At 40.7% G+C, this 23,807-nt stretch overlaps 1 protein-coding gene across 1 annotated transcript in view; it reads left to right on the top strand.

Annotated features, from left to right (window-relative positions):
• Mllt3 (MLLT3, super elongation complex subunit) overlaps positions 1-23,807 on the top strand; it is a 272,382-nt gene that overhangs the window by 179,150 nt on the left and 69,425 nt on the right. The window contains exon 5 of the mRNA XM_005352707.3: positions 23,677-23,718. Coding sequence (XP_005352764.1) covers positions 23,677-23,718 — 42 coding nt within the window. The remainder of the gene's footprint in view (positions 1-23,676; positions 23,719-23,807) is intronic.

Below are 23,807 nucleotides of genomic sequence, written 5' to 3'. Positions count from 1 at the left end.
ACACACACACACTTTTAGAGGTTGGCTTAACCTGTAAGTCAGAGGTATATTTCTATTGGCTCTCTTCTTTCTAAAATTGAAATTATTGAGTTAAGAGTAAAATGATAGTTATATTACGAATAAAAGAACTGCTTTTGCATGAATTTGAGATTTTATCTTATGGTTCTGACAATAACAATTATGTTTGCTAATTTTGAGTCACATGGAAGCTCTTGTGTGTGACAGGAGTTTGCGATCTCTGGCTTGCTACAGTGGTCTTATCTAAACCCTTGGCTTCTGCATCTTAAACCAGTCAGAGGTGCTTTATGGGTACCTATGGATGTTGGATTATGGCTTAATTAGCCAAGACCAGCTGTTTGGAAAGATTTATATTTTACTCTAGATTATTGTAGGTGTAGATTAGTAAATGATTCATCTCTGTCATTGTCATTTCTGTTTTTCCTCTTGTAGGGAATTTCAGGGCCTTTGATATTATGAAACAATGAAGTATCAAATATTTATTAATGGAAAGACCTTATGAATTTCAACTCTTGGTAACCCAAGGTAGGGATTTTCCTCTGGCAACAAAAACAGAAGAACACTCTCTCCCTATGGTGTCCATGGTATCTCTAGCAAATGAAAAACAACTATTACCACTGTCTCCACCCTACAAATCCAGGCCAAGATCCATGACATAGCTGGGTGATCACAGCTCAACCTCAACTAGTCTCCATCCCACCTTGTGCGGGGGACAATTTTGCAAGCATTTACAGCAGAATGATTGAAATTCCTTGGGAATAGGTGGGTTTGATATCAAACAAAATCATCCTGTCTGAGAAAAAAATTATCTGTAAAAATATTAAGGTTTTCTTCAGGGCTAGGGGATGGTAGAGGGCTTGCCATGCACTCACATGAAATGCTGAGCACAGTAGCAACATGTCCCTGTAACCCCAGATCTGGGGGATCTGGTGGATCTGGAGGTGGAAACAGGAGGACCCTTGGGTATTGTTGGCCATCCCTGTTCTAGCTAAATCGGTGAACTCCAGGTCCAGGTAGAGACACTCTTCCAGAAACTAAGTTGTGGGGATCCTGAAGGAGACAGCTGCTGCTGACCTCTTGTCTACACACATCACCACCACCACCACCATTATTGTCACTGTCACCACAACCAGAAACATTCTTATCTGGGCCTGATTAAATGGCTCTGGTTAAAGGTGCTTTCTGACAAGACTATGGACCTCGTACCATCGCCAGATCCCACTTGGTGGAAGGAGAACTGATTCCTGAACGTTGTCCTTTGACCCCTGAGTGTGAATACAACATGCAATTAATAACAGAAAAAAAAACCAAAATCATAGTAACACACCTTTCTTCAAAATAGGAACTTCACCATTAATTGTGAAGTTATGTCTTTCCGAGTGTTAGTCTGGCCTCTTTCTGCCGGTCTGCTTCATGATATTTAGCTTAGAGTAACCACGTTTCTACATTCACAGGTACCCATAAAGGTCTGACTTAAGTGCAGGGACATTATCTTTAGTTGAGACCATTGTGGCAGCCAGGGGTTTCAGATGGCAGGGAACATGAACTTCTCTTTGAAAGATTATGGCTCCTAACCTGGAGAACATTAAATAAAGTTTTGTTTGCTGAAGGGAATGTTACACAAAATATTATGATTTATTATTGTACTTTGTTTGTTTGTTGAGACAGGGTTTCTCTGTGTAGCCCTGGCTGTCCTGGAACTTGATGTGTAGTTTAGGCTGTCTTCAGATTCACTAACATCTGTCTGCCTCTGCCTTTGAGTGTAGAGGTAAAAGGTATAGTCTACCACACCCTGCTATTTATTTACTTTTTTAAAGTAAGATTAAGTACAGTGGAATTTTCCTTTTTAGTTGCTTTAAACTCTGAATACTGTGGCAAAGTGATCCTCACTGAACCGTTCGTGCCACTGTTAATACATCCCCAGGCTAAGATGCAACTGCTTAGGAGTGCTGGGGCTCAGGCTAGGACCTGTCCTTGAATCTTTTTCCTTACACTCTCTGTGCTTTCTCTTCCTAGATTTCTTCTTTAGCACTCTATAAGAAAGTCTGGTTCCTGTTGTCCACCCCTCAGCCAGGGCCATGTTTCTTGAGTTCCACACTCTTTCCTGGGACCATCTTAGTTGAATTCTTCTGTTGTTTCTTTTCCTTCTTTTGAGCAGATCATTGTGATTTATATACACACCCCCAAGTTTACCTTCAGTCCTTTTTTACATCTAATTAAAAGGAGCAATAATTCCATCTTTGTTCTGATTTATGTTTCCTTAAGTGCAAATACATTCAGGTCAAAGGTATGTGTGGCTCTGCACTGAAAACCAGCACAGGAAGCAACTGTCTCAGACGTACGGGGTTGAATGCTCTACTTCACCACACAGGCTCTCCAGGTAATAGAGCCTGCACGAGTTGTTACTATGCATAGCTGCTTTCTCTCTGCTACTTCCTGCACACCTATCCTCATTTCTTCTGATTCAGCGAATGTAGAAAAGGACAGACTCCAAGCAGATCCTTTGGTCAAAGGCTGGTGTTGGTGTTTAGACATATGACTAGTGTCTGTCGATCTGTTTTGCCGAGTCTGACACACAGGACATTGCAAAATCTATTATAGCACCGGACAGAAATCTCAAGGTCCAAATCAGGAGCAGAAGGAGAGAGAGCACGAGCAAGGAACTCAGGACCGCGAGGGGTGCACCCACACCTGAGACAATGGAGATGTTCTATCGGGAACTCACCAAGGCCAGCTGGACTGGGTCTGAAAAAGCATGGGATAAAACCGGACTCGCTGAACATAACGGACAATGAGGACTACTGAGAACTCAAGAACAATGGCAATGGGTTTTTGATCCTACTGCACGTACTGGCTTTGTGGGAGCCTAGGCAGTTTGGATGCTCACCTTACTAGACCTGGATGGAGGTGGGGGTTCCTTGGACTTCCCACAGGGCAGGGAACCCTGATTGCTCTTTGGGCTGACGAGGGAGGGAGACTTGATTGGAAGAGGGGAAGGGAAATGGGAGGCGGTGGCGGTGAAGAGACAGAAATCTTTAATAAATAAATAAATTAAATTAAAAAATCTATTATACAGACGAGTAAAGAAGGGATCAGGACGATGACGATCTGTTCCCCACGGAATGCTGGTCAGGCTTTCCTTCCCTGACCTTGAGTGCTCTGCAGCAGCCCTGAGTGGTGCTCCTCTTCTTGTAGAAATGCAGAAAAGAACATGGCGTGTTAAAGCTGATTCCCCCGGGCCCCTGTTTGCAGCCTTAGGGCCCATAGGGCAATCTTCAGGGAGTCCCTGGGGATAAACTGCCAGATCAGAGTGGCTCACCTGCCAGCAGAAGCCTTCGTTCTGTTTGTTTCTTATGGACAGATTCGCATCGCTGTGTCCTCAGGGTCTCTAGAGTTCTCCTGCTTCTGAAAATACAGTTTAGGTAAAGGAAATGGTAACTTTCCCCAATAGTCTTTCAATACTGAATTTTTATTATTTAAGAATTTCATCATTTGTGTGTGTGTACAATGTATGTTGATTATTTTCACCTCTCAATGCCACCCTGGAGCAACTTTGTGTCATTTTGTTTTCTTAATAACCTATTTGCATTGCCAATATACCAGTCATGGATATAGGGCATCCACTGGCCATACTTCTTCCTCTAGAAGTCCTCAAACATCAATAGCTCTTTAACTAGGGACAGAGACCTCTCCCCCTCCCCCTCCATGTTGGAGTGTTGACTAGCTTGGTCTAGTGTAAGCCTTGTGCAGTGACGGGTTGTTATGCGTTTGTCATGCCCAGAGTTCACTGTTGCCCTCTGGTCTTCCCATCACTTCCTGTCTCCACCTCGCCAGTGATGGGATTAAAGACGTGTGCCACCACTGCCAGGCTTCTATGGTCACCTAGTGGCTAAGACTGCCCTCTCATCTCCAGGCAAGCTTTATTTGCCAGAACACAAACAAAATATCACACAGCCATCAGCCTGTCTTCAGGGAGGCTGATTAAGATTTCATTTCCTATAATCTAGAGAGTAGCATAATTGGGGGAATTGCTTAATTTTTTTTTTAAAGTGAGCAACAAGGATTGGCATGACGTGAAAAGCCGCCACACACATCCCTGAATTTAGATTACAGCCTTATAGCCCTCCGCTGCAGCAGAGGTAGTGTGTTCCAGTTGACAGGACACGGACGAGGACTCCACATCCCATCTGAGTTTTGTTTGCTGTGTGGGACAGAGAATGCACGCTCACTTGGCATTCTTATTAGAAGCAAGCCGTACTGCAGCTTCTCACGCTAAGAACACCTTGATTTCAGTGAAAAGTCTAATTTATCTCAGGAAGTCTTGCTTCCCCTGGAAGGTAGATCTTTTGATTCTTGGTAGAAGACTATGGCACACTTACAGGGTATGTTTAGTATGTTTATGGGTTCTTAGAGGAAAAGGCAAATGAAGTGCATTTCACTAGGCTTGCAGACCCATCTCACCTCTGCTTTAAATGCTATTCTTGTGGTCCTTAACTCAGTCAGTATACATAAACGAGGCATAGGGCATTCCAAGATACCATGACTTGTTTCCTTTCTATTTAAATACCCTTGGCAGTTTCCTCGAATTTTAGGGAAGTCACAAGCTCAGCACAAAGAACTTTGCTCTCCTGCACAGTGAGTCGCCAGAGCATTGCTCCATTGTTCTGAGTACTCTAGGATCTGTTCCCGAAAACAAGGGTGCTCACTGTTACCACAGCTCAGAGATAAGGTTGGCAGTTAGAATCATTGCACCAACAGACCTTCACCCTCAGGTCCCTTACAGTTGCTCAGAAAGTTCCAGTCATGTCTTTAATGTCATAGCAAAAGGATCCAGTGCGGAATCAACACCTAGCGGTTCATCCTCACATCTTAGCTTCCATCCACTGGGGATGGTGTCTTCTTCCTCTCTAGTGCTTGTTTTAGAAGGCCAGGCCAGTTGTTGAGTAGATGGCCTGCCCTGAGCCTATGTGATAGCAGCTTATGGCTAGGTCCAGGTGTGCATCATTGGTTGGACATCACGACTTTGGCCATCACACAAATTGTGGTTTTGGTTGTACCTTTGACACTCACGTTGACTGCAGTTGGTTCAGCGTGTGTTGTGTGTCACGTTGCTTTCTTTTCTTCTTGTATTATTTCATTGAGCAGCATTTTGAGAAAAATACAAATATCTCACTATTTCTCAAACATGACTTTATTTTTGTTTTCATTATCTTGTCCCAGAGTATATGTAGATATCTTTTAAAAGGGTTGTAATCTACTATGATACACATTTGTTTTTTTGTCTAAGTCTCCTTTATTCACTAGTCAGGGCTCTTTAATTTCTATATCTAGTCAGATTTATATACTTACTACGTAACTACTTCAAAAGTTGTTCTAGCTTTGATCCCGTATTCAGCTATTTCCCCAGTGAAGGAGTAGCCATCATCCACTACCCAGAAGCCCTTTCTCCCATTACTGTTCCTCCCTCCCTTGCTGTCTACTTTGTTAGTCTCTACCTAATGGCTTTTGGGAATTGAATCATTTATGAATAAGGAGGGTACTGTTTATTTTGATTTAATGACTTATGTTAGCTCTGTGTGCATGGGGACTCTGACTTATCTGATGAGACATTCCCTGGAGTCTACTACATATAAATGCTCAATAAGTTATAGATTCACTCCAAGGCAAATACTTGTTATACACCTATTAGGAGTTAGTTGTTATTCCAGACACTGGAATACAGCCATCAATCAATAAGAAAACCGCATAAAAGATTACTTTTATAGTGGACATGACATGAATCAAATTTAGAAAAATAAAAAGTTATTCACGTGTTTATAGGAGTTGTGTGAATGTTAATGTGAGTGATGAAAATCCTTTCATAAAGTTTCAGTTAATTCACATTAATGTATGCTCAAGGATGAAAGATTTGGCTTTACAGTTTCTTTCTTGCTGTGCTGTTGATGGAACAGGCCCTGTGATGGTACTACTTTGCCCTTTAAAATTATAAGGATGTGTACGTGTATATGTGTGTGTGTGTATGTATGTTTATATATGAGTGTGAGTGTGTATATATATATATATATATTTATGCTTATGTGTGGGTACATATATGTTCATATCTGTGTACATCCGTGTAGACAGCAGAGTTTAGTGTTGGGTGTCATTCTCAATTACTCTCTCCCTTGTCTTTTGAGACAGAGACTGCTCCTCATTGTACCTGGAGCTTGTTGCTGATTCAGCTAGATTGTCTAGTATGTCCCAGAGATCCACTTCTCCACCTCCCAGGGCTAGGTTTGCGAGCACTCACTTGACATTTTAAATGTGGGTTCTGGGAATGCTCAGAGCTCATGCGTGCATGACAAGCACTTTGTCAGTGGGGCCATCTACTCAGCTTGAAGTTGATTTTCACTAGAGTGCACAGAATAAATTGTCATGATATTTTTTTTTCCTCTCACTGATTCTTGAGTTAAGACAGTTCTGCTTGGTCTCCACATGCAGAATCTGGTGCCTAGAATAGAGCTAAGTCCTTTAAAGGGCAAATGGTAATCTTAGCAACATAAACATTTATATTACCCAACACCACATTATAGATGATTAGTTTCTGTGTCTTTGATTAAAGACAGCTCCAGATGAAAGCTTGATTTGAGTATTTTCTGTTATAATATGTAATAATATAAAATATACATATATTTGAAACAAGGTCCAAGCTGTCCTTGAACTCCTGGCAGTCTTCCTGGCTTGGTCTCCCTAGTGCCATTTTTACAGGCTTAAAAATGCCTGTCTTTATAGCCGGGCGGTGGTGGCGCAAGCCTGTAATCCCAGCACTTGGGAGGCAGAGACAGGCGGATCTCTGTGAGTTCGAGGCCAGCCTGGTCTACCAAGGGAGTTCCAGGACAGGCTCCAAAGCTACAGAGAAACCCTGTCTCAAAAAAAAAAAAACCCCAAAAAAAATATGCCTGTCTTTGCTGTAAATTTTTGTCTGTCTGTCTTTCTGTCTATCTATCATCATGTATATGGGTGTTTTGACTGCTTTTCTTTGTACCACATATGTGCATCGCCCTCGGAGGCCGGAAGAGAGCATTAGATCCTCTGGAACTGGAGTCACAGACAATTGTCTGTCTTTATATGGGTGCTGGATATCAGACTTGGGTCCTCTGGAAGAGCATTCTTTTAACCCCTGAGCTCCATCTCTCCCACCATATATATAAATTTAAAGGGCGCCTTTAAAAAACTACATGTGTATGAGCAAGTGTGCATTTGTGCATCTAAGTGCAAATGTCTGTGGAGGCCAAAGAGCTGTCAGGCCTTCTAGAACTGGAGTTACGGCTTCTGTGGGCTGCCTCCTATAGGTGCCAGGAACCGAACTCAGGTCCTTTGCAAATGTAGCAAGTACTGTGAACTACTGCACCCTCTCTTCAGTCTGCTCTGCTATACTTCTGATAATACATAATAGAGTAGAAAAAATAGAGTCAGCAACAATTCTTTATGATCAAACATCCACACTTCAGTTAATTTCCTGTCATAATTACAACAAATGTTTATAGACTTGAGCTCTCTTTTTTGAGTATTAGAATATTATATAAATATAAACTCATTCAACACACGGTGGGTTGCCCGTTCTTATCTAAATAGCTATTTCACAACACTCTTAGGAAGATTAAATGAGCTGATGTGTGGACTTTGCTCATAAACTCTAATGAGTATGTTAACACTGGATGTGAATTTCTCTTATTACACTATCAGGAATTATGATCATTTTAAAAAATAAAAATGTTACAACTTTTATGCACTTGGCAATTCTCAGTTGTGCTACAGGGATTCTTGTTTAGGAGATCTGGGGTAAGTCTAAAACCCTGACTTCTCTCTCTCATATCTTTTTATTAACTCATAGATAATTCAAAGCCATGAATTTCTGATAGGATCCAGGTAGTCCCCATGTTGTTGTCTGCTGACCCCATTCAGTGATAGGCTGGTTTTGTTGTGTAAGCCATTTGCATATTTAACTTCCTGTTATTTTATGGAACCAGTTGGAGCCCCATGGACTCCAAATGAACACATGGAACACATGCATTCATGTTCAGTTTTCTGAGTAGAGTTACAGACATAGGTGCACGTCTAGAAGATATGTTGACTTCTGCCGTATTGCTCACTTGTTTCATGTATTAGTGTATAATACAGTTGATATGTTTTCCACCAATCACACTTTTTCTTTTGGCATATGTATTTATTGCTTTTGCTTACTTTCTATATTCTGTATCTATGAGGTCATTGTTGATTAAATTTACAGTTCATATATTTTCCTAAATTCCCTGTGACTTTTTTTTTATTTTTTTATTTTTTTATTTTTTATTTTTTTTGTTTTCGAGACAGGGTTTCTCCGTAGCTTTTTGGTTCCTGTCCTGGAACTAGCTCTTGTAGACCAGGCTGGTCTCGAACTCACAGAGATCCGCCTGCCTCTGCCTCCCGAGTGCGAGTGCTGGGATTAAAGGCGTGTGCCACCACCACCCGGCTGGAAACCCTTTTTAAGAATAGATTTATCTCATTTTTAGTTATGTATTATGTATCTGTCTGTGTGTGTGTAGGTGGTGAGGGGTTTTTGCACAAGTGTATGTGCCCACAGAGGCGAGAGTTCTTGGCTCCCCTGAAGCTGGAGTTGCACACTGTTGTGATCTACCTGGTATTGGTGCTGGGAATTGGGCTCAGGAAAAGCAGTGCTTCCTCTTAATCACAGGGTCCTCTCTCGAGGTCCTAGATAAAACCTATATTTTTTTTGAGACATGGAAAATGAAAATGTTTAATTTTTAATGTTTTCAAATTTCTTTTTAAAAACTGTTTTTAAAAATAATGTCTTTAATGTTCATTAGTGCTTTGCCTGAGTGTATGCACATCCAAGAAAATTCAACTCAGAGGGGCAACAAGAGATAGAGATAAATATATCAAGGATGGGGGAGAACTTTAATTCTAGCATTCAGAAGGCAGCTCTCTAGGCCAGCCTAGTCTACATAGTGACTAGAACAGCTCCAGAACAGCCAGATATACACAGTGAAACCCTGTCTAAAAAATAAATAAAATAAAATAAAATAAAGGAGGAGGGCATGAAATTCAGAAGATGCCTTCTTTGGAAGAAGGTACACAAAAGAAGTGTAAGGGGATAAGAGAGGATAACCATCGTGAGCATGAGCGGAGGATGGCCGCCGTGAGCATGAGCAAGATACTGTGCACTCATGACATCGATTATAAACATGCATGAAACTGTCAGAAAATAAAACGTTTATTTTTTAAACAAAACTACTCCCTCTTCCCCCAAAATAGTAGCCAGGAATAAACAAAACTTACGAGCAGGCAAACATTTGCATAAACTTTCTTCATACTTTAGCAGCACTAAAGAAGGCCTAGATAAGATGACAAGTTGGGTTCACGGATGGGGATATTCTATCATCTGTGGATTCAGTGCAATTTCAACACAAATCCTAGCAGTTTTTCCAAGAATTAAATTGATCCTAAAACTTATGTATAGAATACTAATTATAGCCAGGTGGTGGGGACACACATCTTTAATCCCAGCACTCAAGAAGTAGAGGCAGGTGGATCTCTGTGAGTTCGAGACCAGCCTGGTCTACAAGAGCTAGTTCCAGGACGTCTCCAAAACCACAGAGAAACCCTGTCTCGAAAAACAAAGCAAACAAGAAAACCAATTCTATAATAAAATTTGTCAGGCCTCCTGGTAAGCAGTCTTATAACATGTCCCTTGTTACAACACTAAGTGCTGAAAACACAAACTACCCGATGGGATGATATTTTACCATTTCCTGAACCAACTTTACAAATATGTGAGAAATCAAAGTCTGATGGGAGGTTAGTGGGGAAAATGTAGACAGCTCAGGAAAATGTGCTGCATAGGATTTTCAACACAGGAAAAAAAACCTGTAAATTAGATCCTTACCTCATACCATTCTTTTTTGGGGGGGTGGGGGTGGGAGGGTTGGTTTTTCGAGACAGGATTTCTCTGTGGCTTTGGAGCCTGTCCTGGAACTAGCTCTTGTAGACCAGGCTGGTCTCGAACTCACAGAGATCCGCCTGCCTCTGCCTCCTGAGTGCTGGGATTAAAGGCGTGTGCCACCACCGCCCGGCCCTCATACCATTTTGGAGATGAATTCTAGATGTTTAAAAGTATTTCAGTATTAGACAAAAATGCTAGATGAGCATTTATATGGCATTACATTATAGAACTTCATATTAAATGAGAAATAAAATTGAATTAATCATTAAGGAATTTGATCATGGGCCAGAAAAGACAGAAGACCTGGGTTTCATTCCCAGCACCCACATGGCAGTGCACACTACCCGTAACCCCAGTTAAAAGATAATGCTAGAAACCTATGGAAGAGATTGCTTCTGTCAGAAGCCTCACACAGACAGACATCCAGGCAAAACACCAATGCCCATTAAAGAAATTATTTTTAAAAAGCAGTAAATGTTTTAAAAAAAAAAGAAATTTGGTAACATTAAAATTAAACATTTCCATCTTCCATGTCTCAAAAAACAATAGGTTTTATCTAGCGCCTGGAGAGAGGGCCCTGTGATTAAGAGGAAGCCCTGCTTTTCCTGAGGACCTGAGCTCACTTCCCAGCACCTATACCAGGCGGTTCACAACAATGTGCAACTCCAGCTCCTGGAGAGCCAAGAACTCTCGCCTCTGTGGGTCACTTATCAGTTGGTACAACACTGAAGAAAATGACTTCCTGCCCCTTGCATCTTTTGCTGCCAGTAACTTCTCAGGGATAGTAGGGCCTCCTTGGCCCCTTCCTGTTAGGTGGGCGTGTTGACTGGCTTGGTCTTGTGCAGGTGGCCGCACCTGCTGAGTGTTTATGAGTCCCATCTTCTGCCACCACCCTGTGTCTCGCAGTGCTCCTCCCCATCGTTTTAGCTAACCCTGCTCCTGTATTCATGTTTTCAACACTATTGACACACAATCATGCAGTGCATCTTTGCACTTGACCTTCTTGTCATCTTTTTAACTTACTAATTCAAGGAGTTCTTCTGTGTAGAGCACTGCTCTTTCTACGTAGACAGTCATACGTGAGCATTCATTTTTCCTGTATTGTACGATCATATGTCAGTAGAAACACCTACAACAAATTTGTTGCTGGTTCTAATGGGGGCAATTCTAGTGACTTGCCATTGAGAATGTTGTTTGCACGGAATTTTGTTAGCTGCTGTTGTCACTGTGGATGTAAAATAATGACTCCATTTTAACAGAAATAAAATCATTTATTCTTAGCCAAATATGTGTGTCTCTAGTACTAGAACACAGATTCAAGTTATTTTGACATGTTCTACCGTGTAAGAAATTACACGAATTTTTGTAGTCACAGGGCAGAAGGAAGTCATAATAAACACACTTGTAATTACATTGGTAGAAGCATCAGATAGACAGTAGGCATGGTGAACCAAGGCAATCTCTTCCATAGGTTTCTAGCATTATCTTTTAATATTCTTCGCTTTAGGATTGGTGGAGACAAGAGGTCTGCTAAGCTTGACAGTACATTCTGAGATGGGTTTCTGTTAGTAAGGAGACGAGTAGGTCAGATACAAAGTCAGGGTATCTGGTTTTTAAAGGGTCAAAGACAGCCCAGGATGATTTTGGCTCTGGGTCTACCACATTCCCTCTCTGCTTACTCATGGTCTTCAAGTCAGCCAAGGTCAAGCAGCTGGGGGATTTAATATGGGGGCCGCATCTTTAGAGAATGCCAGTTCATATCAAGTTAAGACACTTTTTTTTTAAATTCATGGGTGGATTTTGATTTTATCAGACAACTTTTCAGCATTACTTAAGATAATGTGGTAGATTTGTTCTCCTCCGGTCTGTTGCTGTGGTTGTTACAGGCATTTTGTCCTGTAGACTGCTCTTGAGCCCTTGAATTAAGTACAGTTTATTTCTGCTTCTTTAGGTGTTGCTCCCCGCTGTAATTGGGTTGATTGTGCGCTATTATTTTCAATTTTTTTCATCTGTATTATTGAGTTAGATTGGTCCGTTTATTTTATATTCTTGGCTTACAATGTTGCTTTGGTAACATTAACTGTATAAAACAATGCTTCCTCTACTTATGGGAGACTTTCTGTAGATTCAGATTATCTTTTCCAAGAACTTGCTTCTAAACTTCTTGGTCCCAGTGTTCTGTTTGTAGGAAGGTTTTAAACTACTTCACTGATATTAATAAAGTTCCCTTCCTGAATACTTTTTTGGGGTACGTTAGTATCAGTTTTGGTAGCCACATTTCCTTAAAATTTTACTTTTAAATTTGTTGAAATAAAATTATTCTTTCCTGATTTATCTGTGTTGTTCTTCCAGGTGTATTTATCCTTTTTTAAAATTCCTATTGCTAATTTTCATTTTCTTTCTTTTGTCTGTTTTTTCTTTAAAATTTTTCATATATATTTTGATTATATTTTCCTCTCCTATAATGCCTCCTAGATCCTCCTAGATCCCACCATCCCAACTTTATATTCTCTAGAAAACAAACCTCACAAAACAAAAATTAAAATAATCAAAAGACCAGTAAAACAAAATATGACAAAATGAAACAAAAAGTTCACACAAAATACCATTGAGTTTATTCTGTATTGGCAACTACTTCTGGACACGGGGCCTGCCCTGGAGTGTAGTTGGTATGTCCAGTGACACTCCCATGGAGAACAACTGGTTTTATCTTCCTACAGGTATCAATTACAAATAGGCCTCGGTCATGGGAAACACACTGTGTCCACTTTCCCTTCTTAGTGTTGGGCCCCTGGTAGGTTTGAATCTGCACAGGTCTTGTGGGTGCTGCCACAGTCTGTGAGTTCATGTGTGTATCAGTACTGTTGTGTCTGGAAGACAGTTTCCTTGGAGCCATCTATCATCTCTAGCCTTCTATCCTTTGTAACCTTTCTTCCTCCTGTTCTGCACAGATCCCTGGGTTTGGGGTGGTGCTGCTGGCGGGGGTATGACGGTTGGGTATGAAAATATACCATTTGGGACTGAACACTCCAGCCTCTCCCTTGCTGCACATTGTCCAGTTATGGTTATCTGTGCAATAAGATGACTCAGATGAAGGGCAGACGAGGCACTGGTCTGTGGGTATGGCAGAATGTCATTAGGAGTCATTTATTGCTATGTTCATTTAGCATAATAATAGTATTAGCTTTTCCCCAGGGCTCTGACCTATCTAGTCTCAGGTTCTTGTCCTCTTTACCAGTGTCATACATGAGTTCCACCTCATGGAGTGGGCCTTAAAAATCTAATTTAAAAAGTGATTGTTTACTCCTAGAACATATGTACCATTGTTACCCCAGTATATCTTGTAGGCAGCTTGCTATTTTAGGTTACAAGTTTACAGCTGGATGATATTGATAATCATTGATTATCTTTGCTGGTGTTCCGTTTACCTTCCAGCATCGTGAATGCTAGTCACTAGGGTTGAAGCTTCTCATAGGGCACCAGCTCAACTTCTTCATAGTCAGTTCATAAGTAAGTTTTGCCTTCATCAATAAGATCTTGCCCTCAGGTTGTGGAGGGCAACCAATAGCCTTGGCAATAGTCTATGATGTTAGAGGGTTTCATGGGACTCCTTTGGCCAACACTTCAAGGTGTCAACCACCTTGAAGCACTGGAGGTTTTACTTGGTTACATAACATGTCTAGTTGGGGACATTATCTCCCCTATTTTTGGTGATCCATTTAGATTGCTTTTCACACACACACACACACACACACACACACACACTTTATTATGCTTCTACAGAAATCGGTTTCTATGTAGCTTTTCAAAAGGGCTTTAGTGTTAGTTGCCCCTCTCTATATTCCCTTCTTTCCCCTTCTTTCCCCTTTCCTCCCTTTAATCCTCCTATTCTCATTTCCCCTTTCTTTCTTAACATTATATTTTATATGCGCTTCCATGGAAGACCCTCTTCTAGCCCAGCCCATTACTATCTGCTTAATGTCTGTATCTATTCAGATTATAGCTGATGGGTATAGTAGCCCTGTCCTGCTCAGAAGAAAGGGTTCTACACTTGACTCCTCCTCCAGCCTTTGTATTCTTTCCTAGTCCTCTTTTGGGATTCTAAATTGTATTTCTATGTTGCCTGCCCTCCCTCTCGTCCTTCCTTCCCCTCCCTTCTTCTGTTTTGGAATTTTTATAAGTGTCAAAATAACCTTAAGTATACCTAAGTCTCTCTCCCACCAGCTACTGGTACACTCTCTCCTCATCTTGCTTCATCACGTCTTTCTTCTAGAACCTACTGAGTTTTCTTTGTGTTGCCCATGTGAACAAGGGTTTGGGTTCATTCACTGAGGCCTGGGCAAGCTGCCCATGGCTGTACCCCTGAAGATGAATGACTCTCCCTCCTCCAGTAGCCATTGATTGCCAGCGGCTCCTTAGTTACGGTTGGGGCCTTGGGAATCCCCACCTGTGTGCTGGAATTTTTACTGACTTGATCTTCTGCAGGTCTTGTGCAATAATCATAACTGCTGTGAGTTTATGTGGACAGCTTCTGAGTCATGCCCAGAAGACAGCATTTTGTAGCCCTTGACCCTGTCATGCAGTTCTCACAGTCTTTCTAACCCCCATGATGTCCTGGGTGCAAAGGGAGGTGTTAATAAGATGTTCCCTTTGCCACAGAGCACTCAATCACACCGCTGTGTCTTAATGAGGCGTTAGCCCGTCTTCCTCCCTCTAAGATGCAGTTTTAAGTTCTTCTCTTAGGAACATTTGTACGATTCTAGATGTTGAATTTATCTTCTTATTTCATTAGCCATGGTCGGTATTTCCTCTTGCTTTTCAACGCAATAAGTCCATGGACACTAAAATTTCTCCTTGTTTCCCCATTTTCTTCTTCCATTGTAGATGCCACTGTCAACTAGCTGTCTTCCTCTAGCTTTCTACCTCATTTTGAGACAGACTTTCTCACTCAAATGTAGATAACCATCTCAGCTAGACCAGGTGACCAATGGTTTCCCAGGACCCACCACCTGGCTTTGTCTCCCAGTGTTGAGGTTGCAGGCATGCCCTGCCACCCCTGGCTTTTCCGAATTAGGTCTCTATGGTTGTTGAGCAGACACTTTATGCATTGAGCCATTTCTTAAGCCCCCAAATGTGATTTCTTAATAAAGTGAACAATATTTTTGGTTACTTTGAGTTGTGGCTGTAACTTTAGGACAAATTTGGAGTTTTCCACTTCTGGTGTCAGGTGAGTGGCCAGAATTGCCACATGTTGGTGATGGAAACCTCTCTGATTTCTCAGTGTTTATGATTTCAGACTTTGGAGGTTAGATCTATGCAGCCTGTATATGCGTTCATGTGTACACACACACATATGAGGATATGTACAAACTTATATCCATATACATATGCATGTAGCTTTGTATGTGTTAAACTTATTTATACTGTGTAGATTAATACTGACAAGAACATGTAATGTGCTTAGCAACTTAAGTAGATTTCTAAAAGCTGAAAATTGTTGAATTTGTTGCTATAATTAGGTAAAGTATATATTCACAGATAAGATGTTATTGTTGAAATATTTTCTTACAGTCATTTGTTTCTGTGGTTTTAAAATTTGTTATATTTTCCATTGCCACATAGTTGTTGAGCTAAATCTTTCAAATTCCTGTTCTTCCCTATCACTTCCTGTAGGGTGTTCTGGTTGTCTTCACCTTACTGTTTAGGAGGTGGTTATTTAGTATTTGCTTTGAGTGCTGTAAAATGTTAATTCATCTGGCTTACAGGAATTTAATGATTGTGAGGTGAGAAGTATCCCATAAGCCAACTAAATACAACCCTTCAAATAAGTCAGTTAGCCTTAAAATATTTGGCACTAAATGATCCAAAATTCAGCATCCTTTATGTATACAGAAGAAGTGTCTTATTTCAAAATAAATTATTTGCCACTTAGCTCTGTCAAAAACCAAACAAACAAAACCACCACAGTGTACCCCCACCTACTGCAAGTAAATGGAACTTGGTTGATATGTTCCTGCCGAGACTACAGTTCCTGTCCTTTTCCTCATTGAACTCTTGCCCTGTTATTCTTGTTCTTTCCTTTCTTGCTCAGGTTATGTTGTCAAGGCTGACAGGTTTTTTAAAATCAACAGAGTTAATGTAGAAAATCCACAGAAATACAGCAAAGACTACAGGCACTGCAGTCAGGCAACCTGAACTTAAATTTTAGTTTCGCCACTAACTTCGTGTGCATTTGCGTAGGGGCATATAAGTGTATATTTTTGTGTACGTTTGTGCCTGTGTCTCAGTTTCCCCATTTCCCTGAGGCTGGCCTAGTAAGCATCTCTTCAGTGACGTGTCACTGTTGCCACCCCCCGGCTCACATCCCCATAACGTAGTCCTCTAAGGGACTTTCTTTCCTTGCCCCTGCCCACTCCAGCTTCTCTACCACATTACCACCGTTTGTCCTTCCTGAAGTGAGCAGTTTGGATGGGTGGAGACTTCGATTCCTCGTCCCTTTGCTTTCCTCAAAGAGACATCCTCTGTGGTTGTTCACAAAGTCAGGCTGCTCTAATAAAGAAGTGGCTGAACTCAGTCCAGGTGGCTGAGGGAAGTCAATCATCGGGGCCAGATTCTCTCCTCTTGCATGCTACATGCTCATTTCACATAACCAATTAGACGATTGCAACCCTTCTACCATCCATGCAGTTCTGGCGTCTCTGTTCCTATACACTTAGATGTCTGTACTGGTGGCGTATTTTACCGATGCAGACAAACTGAGGGGTTTTAGGCATAATGCCATGCTGCCTGCTGTCTTTCCTGGTCCAATTTAGAAACGGCTGGCTGCCTGAATTTCTTTGTTTTCCATGATATTTAGTAGAGTTCGCCCTAACTTCATGGGTTGAGTTTAAACTTGAATATTAGATCACTATTAAAACGTCAAAGCCAGCACCTCTCATAACAGCCTATCTTTCATGTTCTTTTTTACTTTGGCCACTCAGATTGTGGCTGAAGGAAAGACTCCAGTTGCTATTCTTAAATGCCGTCTCTCTTCCATGTCTGGCATGTTCTTTTAGGCCCCCTCCCACCCACTGGTAAATGCTAAATTTTGAACCTTGTTGGCTCTTGTTAGTCTCAGTGTTTAAATTAGTTTCATTATTTTAAAAAGTCCCTCTAGCTGTTAACATATTTTCCCCCTCACCATACTGAGTTCCACATTGCCTGACATTAACATAGCCTGGTGCTTTCTTTTAGGTGTGCTGAGCTGATATTTTATGGCTCATCCAGTTGTTTTAATCTTTTTTTTTGCAATCAAGTGATGTTAAGGGTTTCTCACAGACGATGTGTGCCTTAGCTCCTGTCTAGCACGATGTCAGCGGGAGAGGTAATTCAGTGACTCTTTGTGCATTGTTTATACTTGCTAATATTTTTTCCTTAATTCTGCTTATATTTTAAACTGATAACCAGTTCCCACTTTCTCTTATTCCCCTGTCATTATTGGCAGTGGTTTCTTCCAATTCCTTATTATAATTTTTTTGTATTTATTCATTTTTTAAAGAAGAAACAAACCATCTTTTTTCATTATACATACCCAATCTAAGTTCCCACTTTCTCCCCTCCTACCATTCCCTCCACTTACCTCCCATCCCACCCCTCACTCACTCCACAGAGAGGGTAAGGCACATTACTTTGGGGAAGGTCCAAGGCCCTCCCTACTATATCTAGGCTGAGCAAGGTATCCATCCAAAGAGAATAGGTACAAGCAGTAGGGATAAATCCTGGTGCCACTGCCAGTGGCTCCTCAGTCTGCCCCAGTCACGCAACTGTGAACCACATTCAGAGGGACTAAGTTTCATCTTATGCTTGTTCCTTCCAAGTCTGACTGGAGTTGGTGAGCTCCCATTAGCTCAGGTAAACTGTGTCAGTGGATGAACCCATCATGGACTTGACCATTTTGCTCATAGTCTCACTCCTCCCACTCTTCAACTGGACCTTGGGAGCTCAGTCCAGTGCTTCGATGCAGGCTGGGAATCAACCTGCCTCATGATCCAGCAACACTACTCTTGGGCATATACCCAAAGGATGCTCAACCATACTACAAAGACATATACTCAACTATGTTCATAGCAGCATTATTTGTCATAGCTAGAACCTGAAAACAACCTAGATGCCCCTCAACCAAAGAATGGATAAAGAAAATGTGGCACATTTACACATTAAGAGTATTGCTCAGCCGTTAAAAACAATGACAGTTTGAATTTTGCGTGTAAATGGATGGAACTAGAAAACACCATCCTGAGTGAGCTAACCCAGACCCAGAAAGATGAAGATGGTATGTACTCACTTATAAGTGGATACTAGTTATAAATAAAGGATATTGAGCCGATAGTTCATGACCCTAGAGAAGCTAAGTAATAAGGTGAACCCTAAGAAAAACATGTATAGATCCACCTCAAAAGTCAAAATAGACAAGATTGCTAACAAAATTGCTGAGCGTGGGGGTTGGGGGACATTCCAGCCTCCTAACCACTCAGCTTCCTCCAGTCCAAACCCTTGAAGCTTAGGAACTTGAGCTAACACGCGTGGGTGTGTGTCTTTTATCACTAGTTTCCCCTGGGTGCTGGAAAACCCTGTCTGCTGACAGTTCACTCTTTCCTTTAGTTCTTAGACATTTTTTTCCCACACTACTTTCACAGTCCCCACCCCCCTCCACACACACACGTTTTGTCCTTTAGACTCTGTGCCTTGCTAGGTTGCCTCCTTCTATTCTTGAGTCTTCTCATTTCCCATCATTCACTTCTGTGTCTTTACGCTGTGGTTTCTTCTGACCCCTTTCCTGCCACTGATTGCTGTGTTTCTCCCCTTGCCCTATGAATTATCTAGCCTGATAATCTTAATTTTCACTTTTCACCAAACTTTAAAAAAATTTAGAAATTACTATTTTATTTTATTCTCCTTAATTTAATCATGTTTTTAATGCCAATACTTCATATGTTTTCTCCAGAAGTCTATTAGGTCTTCCCTACTTCTTCTGTATGCATTGGGGTTCATGTAAGTGATGAAAGGATCGGGCTCTTCAACCTCCAATACACTAACAAACATGTTTACAGTTTCTTATCTGTATAGTTATACATGTCTTTGCTTTCTTTTTTGCCTCCTTCCATTCCATAGCCTCAGGAGTAGAGTGGACTCCCCATCCTATGGGATACTCTGGGGCTGTGCAGTTATTTGAATGATGAACTCCTATGGTCCTAATTTGGAGCCAACGAGATCCTATACTAGCCCTTTCTCACAAAAGTCCCACAAACCTATGGCCAGCTCACCTGCCTTCTGCCTCTAGAATTGACTGGCTCAATAAAACATCATTGAGTTGAGTTGGCTGCATTTTAAATCAAAATAAGGAAGTAGACCAAATCCTAGGCCTCTTTCCCCTCCTCTACAGGATCCTCAATTTTTATATTTTATTCATATTCTCAAATGGTATCCTCATCATTATTTGTGATCTATTTGAAAGCTTATTTTTAGTATCATAGTTTATGTTATCCCTTCCTATACACAACCTCTTGAAGTACACACTGCAGGTTGTAGGAATTATCCTGGTGAAATGTTTGGACAAATAAACTCATCCGGAAAATTTTATTGGTTTTGGTTAGTAAAAATTTGATGATCATTAGTTTGTCAAATTCAAGTTCTATTAATCTGGGAATCTTCCACAATGTCGCAGAGCAGTTAGAACAAGACAGAAGGGAGCTAAAGGGAGGAAACAGAAAGTCAAGTGTCAGCATGGAGTTGTCAGCATCGCGAAGACAAGGAAATTGAAAGCCACACATAATTAGAAAGTTCAGTTCCAACAACCTTCGGCTAGCTGCTAGAGTTATGAACAAGTCCAGTTAGACAGAATTAGACACTAAAGAGACCATTCTGCTCCAGAAAACGAAGACAAAGAAGCATTCAATAGAGTTGCATGGATGAGAGTTGTATGCCTCAGCATTACAGGTTGCAAAGTTTGTGCATGTGTATTTATGTTTAAATAGTCATTTGCTTTTCATATTTGAGATGTGAATTATGCACATGCCTTCCCTGTGCATTACTCGATATTCAGTCGCTCCGATTCATCTTTAGGCAAAGAGATGTGAATTATGCACCATGTGGAAGCTTCACAAAGAATGTTAATTAGTCGGCGCTCTACAGTAGCATTTAATGCTGAGGTTAATGATTTAGAAACAGTTCTTAAAAACCCACTGACTAGAGCCAATATATATGAGTTAGATCAGCTTTTATTTCATGTCAGTGGCAGGTGGATGCGTATGTGTCTAAGCTCCCACTTTTTTTATGTATAAGAGTGTAGAGGCTGGTGGCATGTATTTAAGCTGTCTGCTACCAGCCCCCGCTAAAGGACATGCTCCTCCGTGTGTGACAGAAACCACCCTCTCATTTGGTTATTTTCTGAATTTTGCCATGGACGTTCTTATGGAAAGTATTTTTCTGATATTTGACTTTTGCTCAAAGAAAGCTTTTAGAAATGATTATTTGATTTAATTTTTTAGATTTACCTATTTTATGTGTTTGAGTGTTTTGAAGGCATGTATATATGCGCACCGTGAACGGGAAGGGTGTAAGGTACCAAAGAACTGGAGTTATGCATGTTTGTGAGCTGTCGCGTGGGTGCCGGGTGTCAATCTCTAGTCTTCTTCAGGAGCTGCTGCTGCTTTTAAGCACAGAGCCACCGTTCCAGCCTTTATTTGATTCTTTTCCAGACAGGGTTTCACTATGCAGCCCCGGCTGGCCTTGAACTTGCAGTGTGGATGAAGACTAGGCTGGCTCTGAACTCTCAGAAGTGTGTCTGTCCCTCCCACCTCAGTGCTAAGATTACTGACTGTTGCCACACCCAAGAAAGCTTTGTGAGGTGATGATAATGATAAAGGGTGGATAGTGGAGCTTTTTTGAGTAGATAAAGAGAGCACTAAATAGCTCATGTTATAAAAAATACATTTCTGGTTTCTTATATATATATATATATATATATATAACATAAAAACTTGTATCTAGTGTCACCGAATGCTTTGTTTATAAATTTGAATGGCATTTATTTTTGTGTGTGTATGTGCTCACATGTGCATGCATGTGTGCATATAAACATGTGTACCACCTGTGGAGGTCAGAAGACAGCTGGTATGTGTATGTTTGTGTCCTTCCACCATGCTGGTCGTGGGGAACAAATGCAGGTTATTAGGCTTGACAGCAAGCACCTTTGCCTGCTGAGCCAACTCTCTGACCCACCACTGTGTACTTTATTAAGAATTCCTGTTTATTCTACAGATATTATTAATAATTTAAGTTTCACTGTAGAAGTCCCCCACTTCCTGATGCTTATTGGTTTTTAATGTGTAACATTAGAAGTATGTTGATTGGGTAGGAAGTTGTTTATTAAAATATGTGTAATACTCCATATAGATCAGATGTTGGGTGTAGACATAATTAGCAACGTGATTTCAAATTGCCAAAATTCAGTAAGTCAACAAACCAATTAAAAAAAAAATCCCAAGGATATTAGATTTGGAAATGTTCTTCCTTAATTTAGTTTGTCTATTATATGTTATTTTAATTATTCATAGTATTGCTGAACATGCCAGGAAATGTCCTGTAATGAATTTATTAAATAATGTAGTTTCAGTAATATGAACATGCTATATTTAGTAGCATGTTTTAAAGTCTCAGATTAAAATGCTTTGTAAAGAGCCACCTAGCCACTTCAAAGCATGAAAACAAGTCTCTGCTTGGTAACTCTATCCATTTTGTAATTTTGAAACCAAATGCTCTTTTTAGAAAAGGAATAATTTGAGCTATGTTGCTGTACATAAAGGGCAGATGATTTTTCTAGGAAACGAAAATACATATTCCCGCTGGCATAGAACAGTGATCTTCACATAGGGTATCGCTTTCTGATGTGTATCAGTGAACATGGATCCCCACCCCTCCCCTCCTATGGATGCAGTAAATAGGAGATTGCTCCTTTTGCCGAGAGGGCCTGCATACATCCTCTTTGTTATGTCATGCCAGACGGTTAAGGTGTATCAGATGGGTTATACAGCGCTGTCCTTAAGTGAGTGCATTAGACGTGCAGGAGAATGGACCTGAAGATGGAGAAGCTGAATGGAATTTATCTTCGGTTCCATTAGGAGGTTGAAGGGGGCATGAAAGAACTATTTCTTTAGTGTTGATGTGGATTTTTGCATGCCCAGAATCTCCTATTGTTTCTTATTTTTGCTATTAATAGTAAAGACTCACAAATTTGGTAAGTATAGACTTAGATTTTGTTCCTAAATAGATTATTTTTAGATTTTATGTAGATAATGTGTGTGTTTGGGAGTATTTATTTTAAATTTTACTTATTTTTGTGTGGGGGGTATTTTTCCTTTATGTGTATGACTTTGTACTATGTGCATGCAGTGTCTGTGGAGGCCAGAAGAGGGCACCAGATCTTCTGGGGCTGTAGGTTGTGAGCCACCTTGAGGATGCTGGGAATTAACCCAGGTCCTCTGGCAGAACAGCTAGTGCTCCTAACTTCAGAACCATGCTTCCAGCTCAGGTTATATGTTTTGAGGTATTGGATGAGTAAGAAATTTAGTCACACTTAAAATAAAATATGAATAGTTACCTCCTTCTTAGGATTGTTTAACAGTAATTGCCTACCATCCTGTCCATTGATAGGCGAGGTCTTTGATGTGTTTGCTTGCTTTTTTCTTTTCCCCCCTTGTCCTTAGTGAGAGAAAGATATTCTTCAATTGATAAAAATTTGACTTAAAAAACTTTTAGCTTACATTAAGAATTCTTTCTTTTTGTGACTTTATGGTTGGCATAGATGTTTAGGATTTCTTGTAACCTGGCTTCATTGTGTTACCTTGACTGTTTTCTGCTTCTGTCTCAATCTTGTGATGAACCTAAGGCACTGCTATTCAAATGCAGTCTGTGTTGCTCCCTCTTTGAGTTTTTATTCTGGTCAATTAATGCTACCTGTTCTTTTGTTTCTGATAGCAGGAGCCTGCTTCTGCTACTTGTTCCTCTGTTGGTTTCTTTAGAGTTAGGGTGCTCTCAGGAGAACCCCTTATTTTAGGTGTTACATACTTTATAGGTGGTGCTTTCCGTACCCATCAACCATAGATAGGTACGCCGTAACTTATTAGCGGGGCCGTTTGCTACTCACTTTTGTCCCTTCTCGGACAAGCGTATTGTTACCATCTGTTCATTATAAAACTTTTAAATGTATCTTTCCATGGTTGAAGAGATAGCTTGTCCTATGAAATTCTCTGATCATAATGACTCCCTTATATATGTTTTTCACATGCATTATTCCTACCTGTTAAACTGCAGTTAAAATATTGGGTATTTTAGGGATGGATTAAAAGCAAAAGACAGATATTTTGTATAGCTGGAGTTCACAGAAGTTGACTTTAGACCAAGGGTTCTTAATCTATGGGTTGAGACCCCCTTGGAGATTAAATACCAGATAACATGCATATAAGATATTTTCATTATGATTCATAATAGTAGCATTAAAATAATTTTATGGTTGGGGATCACCAAAACATGAAGAACTGAACTAAAGAGTCGCAGCATTAGGAAGATTGAGAACCACCACTTTAGACTCTTCTTTACTATTTTGTTTTGAGAGTTTGGTTCTCTTCTCCTTTTTGCAGGACCCTAACAGGAGCATTCATACCAGCAGCAGCAGCAGCAGCAGCAGTAGCAGCAGCAGCAGCAGCAGCAGCAGTAGTAGCAGCAGCAGCAGCAGCAGCAGCAGCAGTAGCAGCAGCAGTAGCAGCAGCAG

The sequence above is a fragment of the Microtus ochrogaster genome, chromosome 10 (genome assembly GCF_000317375.1).
Source record: "Microtus ochrogaster isolate Prairie Vole_2 chromosome 10, MicOch1.0, whole genome shotgun sequence".
Lineage (NCBI taxonomy): Eukaryota > Metazoa > Chordata > Mammalia > Rodentia > Cricetidae > Microtus > Microtus ochrogaster.
The sequence above is the reverse complement of the archived record's forward strand: the minus strand, read 5'-3'. Positions and strand labels throughout refer to the sequence as shown.